The sequence below is a fragment of the Pristiophorus japonicus genome, chromosome 10 (assembly GCF_044704955.1).
Source record: "Pristiophorus japonicus isolate sPriJap1 chromosome 10, sPriJap1.hap1, whole genome shotgun sequence".
Lineage (NCBI taxonomy): Eukaryota > Metazoa > Chordata > Chondrichthyes > Pristiophoridae > Pristiophorus > Pristiophorus japonicus.
In genome coordinates, this window is record NC_091986.1 from 141,210,797 (window position 1) to 141,235,176 (window position 24,380).

Consider the following 24,380-nt stretch of genomic DNA (forward strand, 5'->3'; position numbering starts at 1 on the left):
TCCTTAATAATGGATTCCAGGATTTTCCCGATGACTGATGTCAGGCTAACTGGCCTGTAGTTCACTGGTTTTCTCTCTCTACAAGTGAAGTACACTTGTCAGTGAATAGCAACTGTTTTCCAATACTAAATGTTAGAATAATAGAATGCAATTTACTTCATTTTATATATTTTGTTGAATTGGAGATTCCTAATTGTGAGAAAATCCTAATTCCGATCTCTGATATAAAGCAGCTCATTTGGTGGTATTATTTGGAATCATTGCTTTTAACGGAGATTCAAGGCCCTTCAGAACTTTTGAGAGTGAGATTAGACACGCTGCCTAATTAAGTACTCTTGGAATACAAGCATCAATTAATTACATTCCTGCAAAACCAGCTGAACAGTAAAACTGGTTTTAGTAGAATAAAAATGATTTTGTTCTAAAGTATCTATTTACTGTGTATCTGTAGTAAACATTAATCACTGCTGTGCTTTGGGTTTCAGAGCATTCCACAGTTACCATGTGCTAAGGCTCTCTACAACTATGAAGGGAAGGAACCTGGCGATCTCAGGTTCTGCAAAGGTGAACTCATCATTCTACGACGAAAGGTGGATGAGAACTGGTATCATGGCGAGCTGAATGGTACCCATGGCTTCTTCCCAGCTAGTTATATTCAATGCATCAAGCCTCTTCCACAGCCACCTCCTCAGGGCAAAGCAATTTATGACTTTGAAGTAAAGGATAAAGAGCAAGATAAGGACTGTTTGACTTTCTCAAAGGTAAAATAATTATTTAACAGATGTACCAAACATTTGTTTTTAACCTAGCGGTGTTTTACATTTACTCAGCTAGTACATTATCATAAATTGGGCTTAGAAGTATCTCCAGCCTCGGGGTATTGAGGAGCACAATAAAGATATATTTTTTTTAGCAATCTATCAATAATGTTGTATTGCTACAGCAGATGTTTGTATTCCTTCAAAAGCTAGATAAGTAAAGTGCTTGTCCTCCTGTGTTTTACAGAAATGATGGTAGTAGTAAAAAAAAAATTCAACAAATGTCAATCAACCCATCTACCATTCCATGTTATATGATCTACTTACCAGCATACATTCCCAAGCCAGTTTTTGCTGGCCGGTACAGACCTTCCTCTGACATTGGGGGAGTCTGCAGGTAGAAAATTAAAATTATGTAAACAACTTTTTAATAAGTGTGCATGCTCATTTTTTTTGTGTTGCCACTGCTACTGTGAAATATGCCCTGCAATGTAACCTGGATGAATTTACAGCAGTGTCAGCTTTAGCACATGATGGAAGCGGTTTTGAATGCAACATCGCTTTATGCTGGAGTCCAATTGCGAACATAGATTTCAGCAAGCGGTAGTATTTGGGAAAACGTCAGGCCCAATGTGACCAACACTTTTCAGATTAAATAAGGTAATATAACAGAGAGTTTTCACAAATGAGTAAGATGTGAATGACTAATTAGTTTCCCATGACTACATTAGCATCTGAACAATCTACTGCAATAATTCTTTAACCGCTTCACATTTACTTTCATATATCTTGAGAAATTTCTTTCTCAATTCATTCCACATCCTTTCGACATTACCTCTGCACACCTAGCTTCAATTCCACACAAAGTTCCAATGTGGTATTGAGGTTACACTTTGTTTACACCACACTCGTACTTTTGGTTATGTTCTTTTGTGTGTACAGACTCCAAGACAGTCTGGCTCTGCACCAGTTGTATCTCACTCAATGAAAAACTTTTATGCTTCATCCTTGGATCAATTCAGAATATGTTGTGCATTAACATAATGGCATCATACACCTCATTGTGTTATATATTTATGAATCATGCAATCTCAAATCAAATATGGTTTGATGTTATACCGCAGCCAGATGCTGGGCAAATCCGGTAGAAACCAGCTGGTGCCTAGTTTGGAAAGAAATCATGGTAGTTACATACTGGCAATTTAATATTACCATCTGGCATGTTTCGTTTTAACGTTCTCCATCTCTGTGGGAAAACATCTCCAATCTAGTGGGTGGTATTCTATTGTTCTGCACAGTATGCCAATGCCCTGTGATATCTGTTTGTCTATTACTCTTTTCTAGTTCTATCCAAACTGTTCTTGTTTTTCCAAATCTGTTTAGTAGGCAAATAAGAATTGAATTACAAAAATAATGACTGGTTTAGTTCCTATTGTGAATTTAGGTCATTAGAATAAATGAAACCCAATTTTAAAAGTGGCTCATTGCTGATTTTGATTTTGCTGTGGACTTTTTTCCATTGTTGTTTTGTACAATGGGAAAAGCTGATAATGGGATGTCTACTTTAGCTGTCCATTCGATGACCTCGTGAGATGCTGCGGAAGAAATGAGGTGCCTCCCGCAACAGATCTTAGTGGGCAGGTTGATGTGATGTGTTCAATGGTCTGAGACTCATGGCCAGTCGCACTTCGTCCCTCATCATCCACTTGTGGAGCAGGTGGCTGCATCGCCTATGCCCTGTGCGGATTCGGTTGAGCGCTGTCCACTGTCTCTGGTGGAGGTCGAAGCCAGGGACTTCTGCTGTTGGGTCAGTATTGAGGTGTTGGTTCCATACGTCCCATAATTCCGTCCATCTGGCTAGTGAGTCAATACCAGCTGCATAAATATTGGCTGTTCTTTCCCAGAATGGCCGGAGTGATATTAAGTGCTTTCATGGTGGGTTTTTCAAGTCTTCCTGAATGGGAAGGTTGGTGGTGCTCATGAGTTTTTCCATCTTGTGGAGCACGGTGGCGATGTGGTGAATGGCAGGCAGGGCAATGTGGGACGGTACTGGGAGCCATTCAGTTGCAATGGAATTGAGCGCCCCGACACTGTCCTCGTGGCATTTAGCTGCATGTCCATAATCTTTGTGTGGCGGCTGCAGGACCATGAGGCAGAGCAGTATTTTGCAGCAGAGTAGACTGGGCCATTGTTGCAGTGTGAAGTGTTCAGGCTGTGCTCCCCCATGATGTTCCAGCGAGTGTCCGGACCAGGTGCACCCTGTTTTTTTTCTTTTTGGCTGATGTTGGTGAGATGAGGCCGAGAGTTGAGGGTCCTGTCCAGGGTGACACCCAGGTATTTTGGGTACGGTTCATGGGTAAGTTGCCTTCCGAAGCATGAAATGTTGAGTTCCGTCCCAGCGGTGTTCAGATGCAATGTCGACACATTGTCTTCTCTGGATTGGGGCGGAGGTGCCGGGTCTGAAAGTAGCATTCCAGTATGTCCAGGTCACTTGTTAATGTCCTACCTTCTTCCTCTAGTGTTAATGCCTGTATCAGCAGTGCTATATCATCGGCATGTGTGAATTTGGTGCAGGGCGTGTCATATAGATGTTGAAAAAGGCCGGTGCGAGCCACTGATCGCTGTGGCAGATTGTTGTTGAGCGTCTGCGTTCAGCTAGTCTTGACATTAAAATAGACACAGATGTTAGAGTTGCTCTTTAGGGTGTTGAGAAGCTTGAGAGTCTTGCGGCATTGGATGATTATTGAAAGCTTCAGTAGCAGACCTTCACGCCAGACAGTGTCGTATGCCAATGACAAGTCTATGAAGACAGCTCCAGTCTTCAGCTGCTTCTGGAACCCTGCCTCAATATTGGTAGAGTACAAGGACCTGGTCAGAGCAACTGCTTCCCTCTCTGAAGCCCACCTGCTCATTTGGGAGGGCAGCTTCTAAAGCCGATTTACCCGGTTAAGGATGAACAGTTCGACCACTTGTAGACCGTAGACAGAAGGATGATGGGGTGGTAGCTTTTGAGATCGTTGGCTGGATTTCCTGGCTTTAAGATAGCAATGACTTTGGAATGGCACCAAACTTTCGGGATTATCCCAGTGTTAAGGATGTTGGAGGTGGGTTTGGTAAGCCACATCTGTCCTTTTGGACCCTGATTCTTGAAAAATTCTGGGTAATGCCATCGATGTGATGAGGAGCTGATGGCAACCTACACATGGTCTCCCTGTGTGTGGTAGTTCATCAAGAACTTGCCAGCTAATGTCATCAAGAAGACTACCGAACACCCGAAAGCGACCTCTGGGTCTGAAAAGCATGAAAGCATCAAACATGTCAATCAAAGGTCCTTTTCAGGACCAACCAACCAAGATAATTGGCCCAGCACTCCACATTTATCAACTCAACGTTGAAGGGCTATCTAGAGCGAAGTGTGAGGTCTTGTCAAGGGAACTTAGAATGCAGATGATTTCCTCCATTGGAAAAGTACGGCAAAAAAAGACCATCGGGCTCACCCCATTCATTTACATGTAACCAAGTACATTTCCTAACCATATTATCGAGTGGAGAACAAAGAAACTAAAACTAAAACTGCAGCTAATTCAGGAAATTCCCTTCTAGGAGATATCAGGAGCATATGGTCAGCTTCTTTTCTTCTTAGGCAGTCCCCCAGAGTCGAGGATGACTTGCTTCCACACTAAAATGAGTTCTAAGGTGACTGATGAGACCAATGCTGGATCTACAGTCTCCACATTTATCAACTCAACATTGAAGAGCTATCTAGAGCGAAGTGTGAGGTCTTGTCAAGGGAACTTAGAATGCAGATGATTCTCTATAGATCCAAGGCAAAAATCAAAAAGGGCCACATTACAGCAAAATTCTAAAGGGGCAAAGTGTGTTAAAAAGACAAGCCTGAAGGCTCTGTGCCTCAATGCGGGGAGTAATCGTAATAAGGTGGGATGAATTAACTGCGCAGGCAGCAATTAACGAATATGATAAAATTGTCATCATGGAGACATGGCTCCAGGGTGACCAAGGCTGGGAACTCAACATCCAGGGGTATTTAACATTCAAGGAGGATAGGCAGAGAGGAAAAGGAGGTGGAACTGCGGAATACCAAAGGGCAGAAAACGCTAGTGGGAGTTGTGTACAGACCACCAAACAGTAGTAGTGAGGTTGGGGACAGCATCAAACAAGAAATTAGGGATGTGTGCAATAAAGGTACAGCAGTTATCATGGGCGACTTTAATCTACATATTGATTGGGCTAACCAAACTGGTAGCAATATGGTGGAGGAGGATTTCCTGGAGTGTATTAGGGATGGTTTTCGAGACCAATATGTCGAGGAACCAACTAGAGGGCTGGCCATCCTAGACTGGGTGATGTGTAATGAGAGAGGACTAATTAGCAATCTTGTTGTGCGAGGCCCCTTGGGGAAGAGTCACCATAATATGGTAGAATTCTTTATTAAGATGGAGAGTGACACAGTTAATTCAGAGACTAGGGTCCTGAACTTAAGAAAAGGAAACGTCGATGGTATGAGGCGTGAATTGGCTGGAATAGACTGGCGAGTGATACTAAAAGGGTTGACGGTAGATAGGTAATGGCAAACATTTAAAGGTCATTTGGATGAACTTCAACAATTGTACATCCCTGTCTGGAGTAAAAATAAAACGGGGAAGGTGGCTCAACCGTGGCTAACAAGGGAAATTAGGGATAGTGTTAAATCCAAGGAAGAGGCATATAAATTAGCCAGAAAAAGCAGCAAACCTGAGGACTGAGAGAAATTTAGAATTCAGCAGAGGAGGACAAAGGGTTTAATTAGGAGGGAGGAAATAGAGTATGAGAGGAAGCTTGCTGGGAACATAAAAACTGACTGCAAAAGCTTCTATAGATATGTGAAGAGAAAAAGATTAGTAAAGACAAACGTAGATCCCTTGCAGTCAGATTCAGGTGAATTTATAATGGGGAACAAAGAAATGGCAGACCAGTTGAACAAGTACTTTGGTTCTGTCTTCACGAAGGAAGACACAAATAACCTTCCGGAAATACTAGGGGACCGAGGGTCTAGAGAGAAGGAGGAACTGAAGGAAATCCTTATTAGGCAGGAAATTGTGTTAGTGAAATTGATGGGATTGAAGGCTGATAAATCCCTGGGGCCTGATAGTCTGCATCCCAGAGTACTAAGGAAGTGGCCCTAGAAATAATAAATGCATTGGTGATCATTTTCCAACAATTTATCGACTCTGGATCAGTTCCTATGGACTGGAGGGTAGCTAATGTAACACCCCTTTTTAAAAAAGGAGGAAGAGAAAAAACGAGTAATTATAGACCGGCCACCCTAACATCAGTAGTGGGGAAAATGTTGGAATCAATTATGAAAGATGAAATAGCAGCGCATTTGGAAAGCAGTGACAGGATCGGTCCAAGTCAGCATGGATTTTATGAAGGGGAAATCATGCTTGACAAATCTTCTGGAATTTTTTGAGGATGTAACTAGTAGAGTGGACAAGGGAGAACCAGTGGATGTGGTGTATTTGGACTTTCAAAAGGCTTTTGACAAGGTCCCACACAAGAGATTGGTGTGCAAAATTAAAGCACATGGTATTGAGGGTAATGTACTGACGTGGATAGAGAACTGGTTGGCAGACAGGAAACAGAGAGTTGGGATAAACGGGTCCTTTTCAGAATGGCAGGCAGTGACTAGTGGGTTGCCGCAGGGCTCAGTGCTGCGATCCCATCTATTTACAACATACATTAATGATTTAGATGAAGGAATTGAGTGTAATATCTCCAAGTTTGCAGATGACACTAAACTGGGTGGCAGTGTGAGCTGTGAGGAGGACACTAAGAGGCTGCAGGGTGATTTGGACAGGTTAGGGGAGTGGGCAAATGCATGGCAGATGCAGTATAATGTGGATAAATGTGAGGTTTTCCACTTTGCTGGCAAAAACACGAAGACAGAATATTGTCTGAATGGCGGCAGATTAGGAAAAGGGGAGGTGCAACGAGACCTGGGTGTCATGATACATCAGTCATTGAAAGTTGGCATGCAGGTACAGCAGGCAGTGAAGAAGGCAAATGGTATGTTGGCCTTCATAGCTAGGGGCTTTGAGTCTAGGAGCAGGGAGTCTTGCTGCTTTTGTATAGGGCCTTGGTGAGGCCTCACCTGGAATATTGTGTTCAGTTTTGGTCTCCTAATCTGAGGATGGACGTTCTTGCTATTGAGGGAGTGCAGCGAAGGTTCACCAGACTGATTCCTGGGATGGTAGGACTGACATATGAGGAGAGACTGGATCGACTGGGCCTGTATTCACTGGAGTTTAGAAGGATGAGAGGGGATCTCATAGAAACATATAAAATTCTGACGGGATTGGACAGGTTAGATGCAGGAAGAATGTTCCCGATGTTGGGGAAGTCCAGAACCAGGGGACACAGTCTAAGGATAAGGGGTAAACCATTTAGGACTGAGATGAGGAGAAACTTCTTCACTCAGAGAGTTGATAACCTGTGGAATTCTCTACCGCAGAGAGTTGTTAATGCCAGTTCATTGGATATATTCAAGAGGAAGTTATGGCTAAAGGGATCAAGGTGTATGGAAAGAAAGCAGGAAAGTGGTACTGAGATGAATGATCAGCCATGATCATATTGAATGGTGGTGCAGGCTCAAAGGGCCGAATGGCCTACCCCTGCACCTATTTTCTGTGTTTTTATGTCACAGGTGAGGCAGATGGTGGTTGGAGGGACGGGTGGGTGGGGTGCTTGATTTGTCATACGCTCCTTCCATTGTTTATACTTGGCTTCTGCGTGATCCCGGCGAAGAGACGCGAAGTGTTCGGCGCCTTCTCGGATGCTACTCCTCCACTTTGAGCGGTGTTGGGCCAGGGATTCCCAAGAGTCGGCGGGGATGTTACATTTTTTTCGGGCAGTAAACAGTGCTGGAATGTTAAAAGCAGGCTCAGGAATTAAAAAGGATTGTGTCTCACGCTGAGCTCCCTCCTGCCCTGTACCATGCCCATCCTAAACATGCCCTGAGTTAAAATCAACCGCATTGTTTTGTACTCAACTGAATACAACTAAAACTCTATTAGCTTTCTCTGTAGCGACCTCACACTGCTTGTGCACCTTTAGTGATCAGCTATCAAACCTAGGTCTCTTTCTTGAGCTGTTACCTCTAATAGGTATCCCTGCATGATATCAACATGAGTGGAGTTTCCTAACCCCAAGGAAATTCTAGGTGCGCACTTGTCCACATGAAATTACATGTCACACTATGGCTAATTCGCCTAACTTATCTAAATCTGTCTGCATTGAATTAGCCATTAATTACTAATCCCCAAGCAAATTTTTGTATCTCTGGAAATTTAAGGATGAAGTTGATCATCATCTTTTTGGGCTCAATTTTCCCCAATACCGTTTTTTGGTGTACTTGAAGAGTTACGCCCGTTTTTTTGGGACCCAACTATGCCCCCCAAAAAATCATCCAATTTTTCCCGTCTGAATTGTTGATTTTGGCACCACGTAGCCTGTCCTTTAGCTTTGGGGGTGGAACCTAAGATCTGTGCCAAAAGCTCAGGTTGCCAGGGTAACGAGGGACACACTGTGGGCTGAGGCTGGAATGTGAAACATACAAGACATTCTGGCCAGCTCACAGCAACCTGCACCAGCACCTTGCACATTGCAGCATCTTACCAGTATGAAATTATTAAAGTTTATGCCAAAAATCTATCGCCCTACCCGCAGCCCCCCACCCCGCCCTCCCGGTGCCGGGTGCCGCTGCTATAACCCTGGTCGAAAGGCCTCCCCCCCTCTCCCCTCTCTCCTCTTCCCCCCACCACCCCCCCTCTCCTCTCCCCCCTCTCTCCATCTCTGCTGCTGCTGTCCAGGCCGTGGAACTGGATCTTCTGCACTGATTCTCTTACCTGCGCCGATTTTGTTAACTGCCCAGAAGATTTTTCCACATACGCCGTCTTAAAAAAAATTGGAGTAAATCGTAGCTGGCCAAACTTGCTTAAATGGCCAGAATGGCATGGGTGGCAGGATATGCCTCCGATGAGGTAAAAAAAAATCATAGCCTAAAAAAAATCCTACCTAAGTGAATTACCCTAGCGCAGAAACTTTGGGGAAACTTGGAGATTTTAATTTACTCCAAAAAAACGGTGCAGATAATTTGGGGAAAATTGAGCCCCCAATTATCTGGAAATTTAAGGATGAAGTTGATCTGTGATATCATTGGCTCATGGTACTGAGCAATCCAACCTACTTACATTGCAGGGCATATGCAACACTATTCTAATACTGTGTAAAAGTTGTGACATGTTACTGAAAAGCCAAGGCCTTCAGTGCAGGACACCAGCAAGGTTTAAAAGACTTAAGGTAAATAAAGAAGTAGAGTTTAAGTGACATTGGTTTAAGAGCCTAAAGGTAAGGAAAGAATGATACAGGGAGATACAGAGTTCCACAGTTTTGAAATCCTCGGAAAGAATGTAGTAGAGTTGGAGACAGTGTGATGAGTCCTGATTTCAACGTAGTGAGGATGCAGGAAAAAGGAAGTAAGGTCAAGATGGCTATTTGTAGCTGAAGAACAACAAGAGGAAAGCAGACACGAGTGTGGGCAAGAGTACTACTGATAATATAGAGAGAGACAAGAAAGGTTGCAACAGAATGATCGGAGATTCACGGTGTGGAAGGAAACATCTATCAAATGACAAGCTTGTTTTGGTATCCAGGCCAAGAAAAAGAGACGGGTCTGTGGGTTTTTGGGGAGCAGTGAACTGTTAGATCGACTTGGGCTTTTCAAGTTCAAAGTTGTGGTGAGGAAAATAAGTTTCTGGTTTAATAACTGAAACTAAGCTATTGGATGCAGACTTATGAATGGACGAGGGCTCAGAAGAGATAGTGAGGGTAAGAATGACAATCGTTTACGAAGGATTAAAGGTGATGCTGTCAAAGGTGATACTTATCAGACAAGTGAGAGATATGAAGAAACAGTAGTGTCTTTGAAGAATCAAAAGAAACAGAATTTTCATAATACTTGAGCCCCATTTACACTACTGTTTTTATAGTTATTGTGAAATTCCGCTGACTTATTTTAACATGTACATCCATTCTGCTTTCAGGATGAAATTTTGACTGTCATTAGGAGAGTGGATGACAACTGGGCAGAAGGAATGTTGGGAGATAAGATAGGAATATTTCCTCTTTTGTACGTTGAGGTGAGTCTATCAGAATAATAGCAACTTATTTTAAAGTGTCAGATTTGTAATACTTTTATGTGACCTGTAACCTATACTTCTGTACATCAGAGTCAACAATATGGCCACTAACTTGCATTAGTTTGCATTACAGTGACTGCTGAGGTTTGCTGTACTTTTCACATTACCTCAGGAAGTTGGAAGCAGAGGTTGAAGGTCAAAGATCATGCTAAGCAACTAACCTTTTGACTGGGAGATATTGGTGGAATTTTGTAGATTTTGGATGAGTGGGAGGGTGTCATTATTTAAAGCCCCGGCTACTTTAACTCTCAGGCGTCATTTGTATTCCGTCAAGCAGCTGCCCACCTGAAAAGGGCAGAGCAAGGCAGCAGGCTGGCTTTCGGTAGGTCAAAATTCCGGGGCCTGAACTACCACTGACACCAAGGTAAGTTATGAGGGGTCGGGGCCGTTTCATGGGTGGGAAGTGGGGGCAACCCGGGGCACTCCAGCTGCTCCGGGCCCCACTAAAGAAAGTTTTTGACCAGCTTAGAGGCCTTCCTCTTCTTCCCCTCCAGGCTTTACTGAGTCATCATCATCACAGGCAGTCCCTCGAAATCGAGGAAGACTTGCTTCCACTCTAAAAGTGAGTTCTCAGGTGGCTGAACAGTCCAATACGGGAATTACAGTCTCTGTCACAGGTGGGACAGACAGTCGTTGAAGGAAAGGGTGGGTGGGAAGACTGGTTTGCCGTATGCTCCATCCGCTGCCTGCGCTTGGTTTCTGCATGCTCTTGGGGATGAGACTCAAGGTGCTCAGCGCCCTCCCGGATGCTCTTCCTCCACTTAGGGTGGTCTTTGGCCAGGGACTCCCAGGTATTGGTGGGGATGTTGCATTTTATCAAGGAGGCTTTGAAACGTTTCCTCTGCCCACCTGGGGCTCGCTTGTCATGCAGGAGTTCTGAGTAAAGTGCTTGCTTTGGGAGTCTTGTGTCAGGCATGCGAACAATGTGGCCCGCCCAACGGAACTGGTCGAATGTGGTCAGTGCTTCGATGCTGGGGATGTTGGCCTAATCGAGGACACTAATGTTGGTGCGTCTGTCCTCCCAGGGGATTTGCAGGATCTTGCGGAGACATCGTTGGTGGTATTTCTCCAGCAATTTGAGGTGTCTACTGTATATGGTCCACGGCTCTGAGCCATACAGGAGGGCGGGTACCATTACAGCCCTGTAGACCATGAGCTTGGTACCAGATTTGAGGGCCTGATCTTTGAACACTCTCATTCTCAGGCGGCCTGTGGTGAATGATCTGCTCAGTAGGCCATTATAATGTCATCGGGGACCTAATGACAACTAGGACCTCAATTTACACGTAGTAGTAAAGCCCCTGGTGGGCCTTAGGACCCTGATAACATTGACACGCCAGGTGGGCACCTCAGATGCCTAAAAGGGGCCCCAAGAATGGTGGAGGACGGCGGGAATTGAGCAGCAATGAGGCCGTGTCTTTGCACAGCTATTTTAATTGCACACCCTTACCGTTCCCACCAGGTGGGGGGAAAATTTCCCCATTGTGACGGAAAGAGAGTGTTAATTAAAAAATGATACACTATTCTCCACTGGGTAACAATATTACATAGAATTAGATCGAATATACAGCACAGAAACAGGCCATTCGGCCCAACTAGTTGGTGCTGGTGGCTATATGCCACACGAGTCTCATCCTATTCTATCTACCTTATCTCACCCTTTCAACATATCTTTCGATTCCCTTTTCTTTTATGTACTCAATTAGTTTCCTTTTAAAAGCATTTAAGCTATTTACCTGAACCACTTCCTGTGGTAGCGAGTTCCACATTCTAACCACTCGCTTGAATAAAGAAATTTCTCCTTATTTCCCAAATGGATTTATTAGTGACTATTGATGGCCCTTAGTTTTGGATTCTACCACAAGTGGAAACATTCATTCGATATCTACCCTGTCCAACCCATTCATAATTTTAAGGATCTGAATCAGGTCAACTCTAAAGAAAAAAGCCCCAACTTGTTCAATCTTTCCTGATAACTGTAATCTCTCAATTCATTTAGAATCTCTCATTACATATAGAAATCGTAAATGACTATTATTGTGTTCCTTCTCTCTAACTCTTACTTTGACATGAATGTTGGGTTTTGTAAGGCATACACTGCATTTTCTTTACTAATCTACACATAAAAGTCTTGTCAGCCTCTGTCTGAGACAACAGATTTCATGCTTCACAGTTGGCCACACATGCACAATTCTGTATCACACGTGCATCTGATTAGTTAAAAGTTCACACTCCTAAACTAGCAACAAATCACCATTGGACAGATAAGGAATGTACCAATAAATACCAAGGATGTACAAAAACTAAAAATCAAGATTCGGCAGTCAACGAACAGCTTCCAATAAAAACACCAATGAGAACCAACTCAAAATATTTTTCAAAAATTGTATCAGTTGCCAGTGTATTTTGCCACTAACCAGAAAGCATAGTGCTACAAATAAAGGGGCCAAAATTGCCCCTTTCAATAAGAGTCGTGGCCGCTGGAGGTGGCGGCCATGGGTTGGTGCGGACTGAGCGTCCAGTCGGCGCGGATTGACCCACACTCGCGACACTGCCCTCAGTGATGTTTCCAGCTGTGTACCTCACCATCCCACTCCCCCACTTCCGCCCAGCTCCTGCATATGCGTCGGTAACGATGTAATCAAAGCGCCTTGGCCCTGCCCCGGAAGCTAAGTTGCCCTGGAATCGGCTTCCACCCACTTGTTGGAGCCAATGACAGGTTTTTGAGTCGGTACACACTGTTGGATGAAGACCACCAGCGGCATTTAAAGGCATGGTACGGCTCCCACCATTGTTGTTGGTCAGATTATTTTCGACACTTAAAATCATTGAGAGTTGTGTTGGTGAGATTGGATTTGAACAGTAGTGGGCCAGCCTCTTCATAGTCAGCAACTGAGAACGCTGATTGGGGAGACTGTGCTTGAAGAGGTTTAATAAATGGGCTCAGTGCTGGCAGCAGAACGAATCCTGCATATTGTGCACGCAGGAGAAGGTGGCGCCGGCTACAATGGTTGGCAAGGCAGTGGCCAAGGGACGCAGCTAACATGGTTGAGGAAGATGTTGAAGGCCATGGAGATGTGACAGAGCACAAAACAGAGAGGTGCACCCGGAAGGACCTCAGGAAGGGCTTGCTGTCAGGAGGAGGGTCAGATACACAGACCCCTAGCAGCACATAGTGGGCTAGATGGAGAGGAGGCAGCATGAACAGAAGATAGATGCTTGCCAGCACCAGGCTGCAGAGGGTGAGGACCAACAAGGGCAGGAGGGAGAAGGCAATGAGGCAGCTGTCAAGAGGAAGACGCCTACATAAACGTGGTGGCAGAAGGCCCTATCTTCAAAGGATGTACAGACAACAGTTCTCCTGCATGGACCTCACTGATGACCAGTGTCTCCGGAGACTGCAATTCTGCAAGGACGTCATCACAGAGCTGTGCAATCTCCTGCAGCCAGACCTGCAGCGTCCATCGAGGTTAAGGACAGCTCTGTCAGTGGTATCAAAGGTCACCCTCGCCCTGAATTTCTATGCGACTGGATCTTTTCAAGCTGCAATAGCAGACGTATCTAACATTTCACAATTTGCCGCACATAGCTCCATCCGTCAGGTGACAGATGCTCTCTATAAGAGGAGGAGGGACTATATATCCTTTCCTATGAGCAGGGGAAAGCAGTTGGAGCGCCAGACCGGATTCGTCAGTATTGTGGTCTTCCCCAGGATTCAGGGCGCCATAGACTGCACCCACGTCGCATTGAGGGTGCCACAGAACAATCCCGAGATCTTCTGTAACTGCAAGGGATTTCCCTCCCTCAATGTGCAGCTGGTGTGCGACCACCACCACAAAATCATTGCAGTTGTTGCCGGTATCCTGGCAGCAGCCACGATGCTTTCATCCTGCGGCAGACCGGTGTGCCTGCCGTGTTTGCTGGCCCAAACCAAGATTGCGGCTGGCTCCTTGGAGACAAAGGCTACCCACTGTACACTTAGCTGCTGACTCCCCTTCACCACCCTGGGACTGCTGCATAGCAATCATACAATGACTGTCATTCAGCCAGCAGGTGCATCATTGAGCACACCATCGGAATATATTTAAGGTGGAGATAGACAGATTTTTGAGTGATAACGGAATAAAGGGTTATGGGAAGTTGAGAAGTTATGGGAAGTGGGCAGGGAAGTGGAACTGAGTCCATGATCAGAGCAACCATGATCTTATTAAATGGCGGAGCTGCAGCGAGGGGCCAAATGGCCTACTCCTGCTTCTATTTCTTGTGTTCTTGGAATCCTTAAACAGAGGTTCCAATGCCTGGATCACTTAGGGGGAGTGCTACAGTACTCGTCAGAGTGGGTGAACATATTCGTCGTCATCTGCTGCATGCTTCATAACCTGCCAATCATGAGGGCACACCCATTGGAAGACGAGGGAGCAGTACTACCTGAGGAGGAGGACCAGGAGGAGGTGCAGGAACATGATGCGCAGGATGAGGAGGAAGAGGAGCAGGAGGCGGGTCGGCGGCGTGACCATCCAGACCCTGCAAGGGAAGTCCTAAACCGATTCATGGCTAATCGTTTCTGCTAAGTTCATGCTCACTTTACCCTTCATCTATGCATCTCCATGGACAAACCAATGAGCCCTTTCACACATCATTTACCACAGTGAAATGAGAGACCTGCACAGATATTCAAGGCCAAAATAAAGATTTATTACACAAGAAATAATGGTGCAAAAAAAAATCTACATTATCAATTTTCACCCTTGTGCATTTCCTTATAACCACTCATTCATACCTATTCTGCAAATATGCTGCAGTGTCTCCCCTGTGGCTGCATTATGGCTCTGTGTTTCAGGTGTAGAATCTACAGATGTCCTTCTAGAACGCCCTCAACCAGCTCTGGTCGTGGAAGGGCCGGCGGCAGACTGGGCCACATCCTCCTCCGCACCATTAGTCTGAAAAGGTTGGCAGCAATGGCGGAGTGGGAGGTCTCGGCTCAGGACTGCTGTGATCCTGAGAGAGCACATCAGGATCCTGCTCCAATGACCCAGCACCACTCCCCCAGAGCAGCACCTCACCATCCCCACCAATCTGCTGGAGTACAGGTTGGTGATGTGGGGCGACACCGGAAGGCGCCCGGTGGACCATAGTGGACCCAGCGGCGATGGCAGCAGTCAGAGCTCATGTGGCATCCAGCTGAGACTGCATGAGAGCAGACACAATCTCGATGCCACCAGACACGACAGCAGTAAGACGCTCCGTGGCCTGTTGCTGAGAGTGTGTCAGAGCATTCTGAGCTTCCAGGCCAGCAGCCATCTTCTCTGATACAGCACTGAGACGTTGGTTCCCTTCCGGCTGTGCTGTAATGGCAGCTGCCACATCGCCCATGACATGCATCATCACATCTGGATCTGGACCGTCACTCTGGGAGTCCACCGTGGCCTGCACACTGGCAATAATGGGCTCTATGGTGTGCACAGAGCTGTCAGCAATGCGGGAGGTAGACTCCTCCACGTTCCTGACCATTTGTGACAGGCTCTCGAGCACCCTTGCCATTGCTCCCAACATCTAAGAACATAAGAAATAGGAGCAGGATAGGCCATTTGTCCCCTCAAGCCTGCTCCACCATTTAATAAGATCATGGCTGATCTGATCATGGACTCAGCTCCACTTCCCTGCCCACTCCCCATAACCCTTTATTCCCTTATCGCTCAAAAATCTGTGGATCTCCGCCTTAACTATATTCAATGACCCAGCCTCCACAGTTCTCTGGGGCAGAGAATGCCACAGATTTACAACTCTCAGAGAGAAGAAATTTCTCCTCATCTCAGTTTTAATTGGGGGGTGCCTTATTCTAAGACTATGTCCCCTACTTCTAGTCTCCCCCATCAGTGGAAACATCCTCTCTGCGTCCACCTTGTCGAGCCCCCTCATTATCTTATAAGTATCAATAAGATCAGCTCTCATTCTTCTGAACTCCAATGTGTATAGGCCCAACTTACTCAACCTATCCTCATAAGTCAACCCCCTCATCTCTGGAATCAACCTAGTGAACCTTCTCTGAACAGCCTCCAATGCAAGTATATCCTTCCTTAAATACGGAGACCAAAACTGTACGCAGTAGCTAGGTGTGGCCTCACCAATACCTTGTACAGTTGTAGCAGGACTTCTCTGCTTTATACTCTATCCCCCTTGTAATAAAGGCCAACATTCCATTTGCCTTCCTGATTACTTGCTGTACCTGCATACTAACTTTTTGTGTTTCATGCACAAGGACCCCCAGGTCTCTCTGTCCTGCAGCACTTTGCAATTTTTCTCCATTTAAATTATAATTTGCTTTTCTATTATTTCTGCCAAAGTGAATAACCTCACACTTTCCCACATTATACTCCATCTGCCAAATTTTTGCCCACTCACTTAGCCTGTCTTATATTGCAGATTTTGTGTGTCCTCCTCACAATTTGCTTTCCCACCTATCTTTGTATCATCAGCAAACTTGGCTACATTACACTCAGTCCCTTCATCCAAGTCATTAATATAGGTTGTAAATAGTTCAGGACCCAGCACTGATCCCTGTGGCAACCCACTAGTTACTGTTTGCCAACCTGAAAATGACTCATTTATCCCGACTCTCTGTTTTCTGTTGGTTAGCCAATCCTCTGTCCATGCTAATATATTAACCCAACCCCGTGAGTTTTTATCTTGTGCAATAACCTCTTATGTAGTACCTTATCGAATGCCTTCTGGAAATCCAAATACATCACATCCAGTGGTTCCCCCTTATCCACCTTGCTCGTTACATCCTCAAAAGAACTCCAGCAAATTTGTCAAACATGGTTTCCCTTTCATAAAACCATGCTGACTCTGTTTGATTGAACATGCTTTTCCAAATGTCCCGCTACTGCTTCCTTAATAATGCATGGCCTCCACCCTTGTTTCAAAAGCCGCCACATCGAGGGGCTCATCTGAGTCCTCTCCAGCAGAACTCGCGTGCGACCTCCCCCCCCCCCCGGAGAGCTGGCACCCAAGGTTTCTTTTGTCCTCCACCATGCTGCAGCCCGCTAGGCCCTGGTGCATCACCCAGTGCAGATCCCTCCCCTAAATCTAACTGACCCGACCGCGTACTCCCAGTATCTGAGCTGGTGCGTGGGAGTGTAGGAAGCAGTGACGTGGTGCTCGCAACAGTGCCCCCCTTCATCGCCCACATCGGACATGCCGCCAATGTCTGCACTCGGCTCAAGGCTCTCAGTCTGACTCTAGCTCACACTCGGCTCAAGGGTGTCGGTCTGACTCTGGCTCACACTCGGGGTATCAGCTGCAATCATAAATGGCACAAGGGTTCCGTGAGGGTGAGGTAGTGCATTGCACCATCCAGCAAGCAACTTGCACACATTCATCACCAATTGACTGGTAGGCGTTTGGACTTTCAGGGAAAGATGGCATTAAAGGAAGGCCTTCACTTACCGATGCTGCCCCAAGCGGGATCCACACTGCAGCAGCCACAGGGAAGGTAACATGTGGGCCAACTAGCCGATGCACCCTCTCCTCGATGTCAGTGAGCTGCTGGATATCGGCCTCGCCCCCACCAGTCCTCCCTTGCTCCAAACGGTTGTGTGACACCTTGGCCTGCAAAGCAAAGAAGGGTTGGTGAGTAGCAGTGTAATGACGCATCGGCTATTAGTGCAAGTGTGGCTCCATTACATGCAAGTGTAACGCTCAAATGAAAGGGACCCTCCGTTGCGAATATCCACACATAGATACATATGCCTCACCAATCAAATGGTGCTTCAGTGATTATATAATGAAGGTGGAAAATAAGAGGTGAAGGAGAGGCGCGCAGATGGAAGGTGAGGATTTGGGGGAACATGTACTCACTTTCGCCATTCGAATGATGTCGTTAAAGCTTTTGCGGCATTGGGTGGTGATGCAATCCTGAACTGAGCTCCCCGACACCTAGACAGCTACCTCTCTCCAGGTATTCACAAACACCACGTGACTGGGTCTTCCTGTGTCCGGATACAATATGCGCCTCCTTCCCTCCACAGCTTGGGCGAGCGTTTCAATTTCAACATCGGAGAAGCGGCTGATCCTCCTTGAGCCTCTTGCATTAGCCATTCCGTCAGAAGCTCCAAAGACAAACTCAGTGCTCAGGGCATGGCTGCAAAACCTGACCTTTAAGAAGGCCAGAGAGCAGTTCCTCATCATCACTCAATGGGAATCAGTTGAATTTTGCGGCCTAATCAGTCAGTCCATCCCCACACCGCTGCAGAGCCCATTCCCACCACCAACATCGCCCGCCCTGCTCCTTTTTTTTCCTCTAAGTCCCGAATTTTGCTCTAACGTCGGGGCGGTAATGCAGGCAAAAAATTCGTTAGGTGCGCCCCATTTCAGGCGGAGGGCAATTTCGGCCCCAATGTTTCTAACATAATAAACACATTAAAAATTACACATTTCACAAAATAATTCAACTTATTTATAAAGTTGCCTTTTCTCTGTTTGAAATCTCACTGACTGACGTTCCTTCTCCTCTACAGTTACAGTGCTGCTAATATACAGCAGCCTGAGGAAATACTCTCCCCCGGTGTGTTTTGGTTTAAATGGCTGTTATTGGAGAGAATGACCTTCCACATTCCAATCCAACTGTGAAATTACATAGCGTGGGCCTGTTGCAGACCTGCCAGGATTCATGAAATGCAGGAGACTGCTGAAGTGTAAATGCTGTGACAGTGTAGCGACAGTGTGACCAGACAGTGGGAACAAGGAATAAATCAAGGGTAATTAATTTTTAAATTCTTGAATAAAAAAAAACTTGCTGCAGAGATCCCAAGGCTGACTGAATCACTCAGTTCAAAGCAGCAACGTTTCTTGCTTCCGGGAGAGCGAGAAAGAGGCAGCAGCTTATTTTAAGTGCCCTGATTGCATCTTTATCATACTGAAAGTTACAGGAGAAAAACTGAACTGTTGCGAGCAATAGGTTCACTTGGTTATTGAAGTTACTGGTCATTCGCACTTAGAGAAGAATGACTGAGTTGTCAACTGGGTAAGAGAGCTGAGGGGGGAGGGTAGAATTACAGAATAATATGGGTGCAAGACAGTGCAAAAAAATGTGGTTGAATTGAAAGCCCTACTGTCAGTGAAACAAGTAAAAACATTCACTCCTGATGCTGTTGTTTGAGATTTGAAGTCCAAGGCCACTTGCACCCAAACTTGATGGAGTTACATAGAAACATAGAAAATAGGTGCAGGAGTAGGCCATTCGGCCCTTCGAGCCTGCACCGCCATTCAATGAGTTCATGGCTGAACATGCAACTTCAGTACCCCATTCCTGCTTTCTCGCCATACCCCTTGGTCCCCCTAGTAGTAAGGATTACATCTATCTCCTTTTTGAATATATTTAGTAAATTGGCCACAATAACTTTCTGTGGTAGAGAATTCCACAGGTTCACCACTCTCTGAGTGAAGAAGTTTCTCCTCATCTCAGTCCTAAATGGCTTACTACTTATCCTTAGAGTTGTACCCAATGTTCCCTCTTTTTTGGGGAGGGAGGTTTGCGGCCCCTTTAAGGGGCTGTGCGGCCCCTTTAAGGGGCTGTGCGGCCCAATCACAAATCACAGTATTGCGCATAAAACTTAACATTGAAAAAGTTGGTCCCAAGCTGCGCGGGACCAGCAGAGAGCTACGTGGCTATGCAACTTATAGGGAACGATGATTGTACCTATTTAAACCATCTCACAGTTTAAACTAGATCTAATTCTGCTTCAAATGATACTGTATCCGTCAATTATGGTAGATTTGGGAGAATCTTCTCAGTTTATCGCCCCTCCCTCCCCCCCCGTCCCCAGCCCTCCAATGTTTCCTGTTATTCACATTCAAGGTACTGCTACATACCCATGATGAGTGCCTGTCCCACCGGATGTCCTGTCCTCCCAAATGGTGAGCTGCTTATACGCAGCACTTGTTCTACTTAAATGAGGCTCAACTATTGAAATTGATCGTGCTTCCCACGGATGTCATCAGGTAGAGAGCGCTCCCTGCTCTCCCAATGTGCGCTGAACACAAAAACCAATTCCATAATCTCTACAGGTTTACTGAGAAATAATTTGCGGTTGATTACCACGAAATTATATGTCCAGCGCAAACGATATTTCTGGCAGGTTTGGTGCATTATTCCCAACCTCTAAGACAGAGATGTTTAGTCTTGCACAAAAGAATATAAAGTATAGAAAAGTGCATTTGGCATGGAATTGAAGAGAAAAAGGGTGGGAGGGCTAAAATCCATTTCCTGTTCACAATGATTTGTGCATCAATTAAAGCCACAGTCCTCCATATTTTTAACTTTTTGAAGTATTTGCCAAGTTCAGCATTCCCACAGCAAATCATTTTTATGAAACTTGTATGTTTGGATTAACATATTTAAAAATATAGGGGCCAAAATTGCCCCTCTCCTTAAGGCCTGTTACCACTGCAAATCGGCGGCCACGCTGCGGAGTGGAGTGGCCACCGACTATTTGTGGAATTGGCAGCTGATAGCCCAATTATCCTTCCGAGGTTTCCCGGTAGTGCCCCGATCCCCCCTACCGCTCCGTTAAGTGCGTCATCACCGTGCACACTGCTGATCTACCGGCCCGACAGCAACATTCCCCTCGGAAAATCTTCGGCCCACCCGGCGATGCAAAAACCTGTTTTTTCCTGGTGATCCATTGAGGCTGTGGCCTTCCGCAATGGCGGTGCGGCTTCCCTCAAAGGGGAGGATGCACTGCCGCTCCCGCCATGTTTTCCTTTGTCAGCCGACTACCATTTTGGCCCAACAATTATGCGGCACCCCCTCTTAGGTGCCAGGCTACTGGTCCAGCCAAAACCCTCCCTGGTGGCCCTGTGGGCCGAAGTTTTAAAATCGCGAAGGCTCCCCCCTTTAAGTGAAGGGGAGCGCCATGGTGAATCGGTGCCGTGATGACATCATCGTGGTGGTCACTTTGCACTGTCCCCAACTTCCGCCCCCCAGGAGTTGCCACCGCCGTGTCTTCGCCCCTCTCGTGTAATCACTGCCCCCATTAAGAGCGACTTCTGGACCCAAACAAAAAACCCCAACAAAGAACAAAATTTCGCTCAAGAGGCAAGCTCGACCACAGCTGCAGTAAAAAAATATTGAAACGGGGTGCGTGCGCCCCTTTTCGGGTGGGGGGCAATTTCGGCATCATACAGTCAGAATTCCTCAATTCAGATTATTTCACAATTCAGATTTTTTTTAGACCTAAATTCACACTTTGTTGTGTTATTTAAGTTGTTTAATTCAAATTATTAGGTAATTCATTTTTTTTTTAGTGCAAAAGTGATTTTGCGTTATTAGGAGTAGACTGTGAAGCCAAAATTAAGTTTTCATTGTGTTCTACGCACTGTTAATAACATGGAGTTGGGCAGTAAAGTTGTCAATCATACGTGGCTGCCATAATTCTGGACATGTCCCAGCCCTCTCATTTTGTAAAACAGTGCCCACCTCTTCAGACAATTTGGGAGTCTGTCAGGAAATGCACTGACTCCATTTTTCAATGCTTTGAATGAAAGTAGTACTTTGAAAAATGCTCCACCCTATGACCTCAACACTGAGCTGGGAAGTAAATAAATGGCAGCATAGTTCATACATTTGACAATCTAACTATTACATTGAATCCTTTTATTTTTTGCCAGTTTTCTCCCTGGCCATATTCTCTTCTCTCTTGGCTTCTTGCTGTAGTACCATTTCACAGATGCTGAATGTCCTCTGGAACCTTGCCCGATTGTCCATTATTTGTGAATGAGCCTTGACCGTGAGTGTCGGCAAGCTGCTTTGACAGCATGGGACATCAATGGTAAGCAGGATCCTCTCTTCACGCATCATCTACACATCTGCAATCCCAGCAGAAGTTGTTGGATAATGAACAGTTGTGGGAACCCAGGCCAATTTTCCTCTCCCTAGGCCAATAGTGCGGTGAACAATTACATCACCCCTAATGACATCTCAGCTGGGACAAGCTAACTCAGCATGGACTGCGGATTACACCTAGGATCCTCCTGCATGGCAGTTATTTGCTGGATAGACTTGCTGAGCCTTTAGGGGCCCAATATTCAGTCTTTTAAAGGCGTTTAGCATGTTAGCATTTTCTTTCTGAGTGTTCCTTCACTTTCAGAGATATTTGCATTTTAACGTGTCCAGAAAACTCAAGATGAGATCATTCACCAATTGGCTCCAATTGTACTCAGCTTCTCCCCAGAGAGATAGTTATGCCAAACTACATGGGCAGGTACTATTGTTGTCAAACCCAGGGATACAACAATAACAACAACAACTTGTATTTATATAGCAACTTTAACGTAGAAAAATGTCCCATGGCACTTCATAGGAGGGTTAGAAACATAGAAACATAGAAACATAGAAAATAGGTGCAGGAGCAGGCCATTCAGCACTTCTAGCCTGCACCGCCATTCAATGAGTTCATGGCTGAACATGAAACTTCAGTACCCCCTTCCTGCTTTCTCGCCATAACCCTTGATCCCCCGAGTAGTAAGGACTTCATCCAACTCCCTTTTGAATATATTTAGTGAATTGGCCTCAACTACTTTCTGTGGTAGAGAATTCCACAGGTTCACCACTCTCTGGGTGAAGAAGTTTCTCCTCATCTCGGTCCTAAATGGCTTACCCCTTATCCTCAGACTGTGACCCCTGGTTCTGGACTTCCCCAACATTGGGAACATTCTTTCTGCATCTAACCTGTCTAAACCCATCAGAATTTTAAACGTTTCTATGAGGTCCCCTCTCATTCTTCTGAACTCCAGTGAATACAAGCCCAGTTGATCCAATCTTTCTTGATAGGTCAGTCCCGCCATCCCGGGAATCAGTCTGGTGAACCTTCGCTGCACTCCCTCAATAGCAAGAATGTCCTTCCTCAAGTTAGGAGACCAAAACTGTACACAATACTCCAGGTGTGGCCTCACCAAGGCCCTGTACAACTGTAGCAACACCTCCCTGCCCCTGTATTCAAATCCCCTCGCTATGAAGGCCAATATGCCATTTGCTTTCTTAACCGCATGCTAAGCTTCAATGACTGATGTACCATGACACCCAGGTCTCGTTGCACCTTCCCTTTTCCTAATCTGTCACCATTCAGATAATAGTCTGTCTCTCTGTTTTTACCACCAAAGTGGATAACCTCACATTTATCCACATTATACTTCATCTGCCATGCATTTGCCCACTCACCTAACCTATCCAAGTCACTCTGCAGCCTAATAGCATCCTCCTCGCAGCTCACACTGCCACCCAACTTAGTATCATCCGCAAATTTGGAGATACTGCATTTAATCCCCTCGTCTAAATCATTAATGTACAATGTAAACAGCTGGGGCCCCAGCACAGAACCTTGCGGCACTCCACTAGTCACTGCCTGCCATTCTGAAAAGTACCCGTTTACTCCTACTCTTTGCTTCCTGTCTGACAACCAGTTCTCAATCCACGTCAGCACACTACCCCCAATCCCATGTGCTTTAACTTTGCACATTAATCTCTTGTGTGGGACCTTGTCGAAAGCCTTCTGAAAGTCCAAATACACCACATCAACTGGTTCTCCTTTGTCCACTTTACTGGAAACATCCTCAAAAAATTCCAGAAGATTTGTCAAGCATGATTTCCCTTTCACAAATCCATGCTGACTTGGACCTATCATGTCACCATTTTCCAGATGCACTGCTATGACATCCTTAATAATTGATTCCATCATTTTACCCACTACTGAGGTCAGGCTGACCGGTCTATAATTCCCTGTTTTCTCTCTCCCTCCTTTTTTAAAAAGTGGGGTTACATTGGCTACCCTCCACTCCATAGGAACTGATCCAGAGTCAATGGAATGTTGGAAAATGACTGTCAATGCATCCGCTATTTCCAAGGCCACCTCCTTAAGTACTCTGGGATGCAGTCCATCAGGCCCTGGGGATTTATCGGCCTTCAATCCCATCAATTTCCCCAACACAATTTCCCGACTAATAAAGATTTCCCTCAGTTCCCCCTCCTTACTCGACCCTCTGACCCCTTTTATATCCGGAAGGTTGTTTGTATCCTCCTTAGTGAATACCGAACCAAAGTACTTGTTCAATTGGTCTGCCATTTCTTTGTTCCCCGTTATGACTTCCACTGATTCTGACTGTAGGGGACCTACGTTTGTCTTCACCAACCTTTTTCTCTTTACATACCTATAGAAACTTTTGCAATCCGCCTTAATGTTCCCTGCAAGCTTCTTCTCGTACTCCATTTTCCCTGCCCTAATCAAACCCTTTGTCCTCCTCTGCTGAGTTCTAAATTTCTCCCAGTCCCCAGGTTCGCTGCTATTTCTGGCCAATTTGTATGCCACTT

The 24,380-nt window shown here is 45.6% G+C and overlaps 1 protein-coding gene across 1 annotated transcript in view; it reads left to right on the forward strand.

The window, feature by feature from the left end:
- LOC139275111 (E3 ubiquitin-protein ligase SH3RF3-like) overlaps window positions 1–24,380 on the forward strand; it is a 591,968-nt gene that overhangs the window by 395,544 nt on the left and 172,044 nt on the right. The window contains exons 2-3 of the mRNA XM_070892131.1: window positions 486–761; window positions 9,860–9,955. Of these exons, the coding sequence (XP_070748232.1) occupies window positions 486–761; window positions 9,860–9,955 (372 nt within the window). The remainder of the gene's footprint in view (window positions 1–485; window positions 762–9,859; window positions 9,956–24,380) is intronic.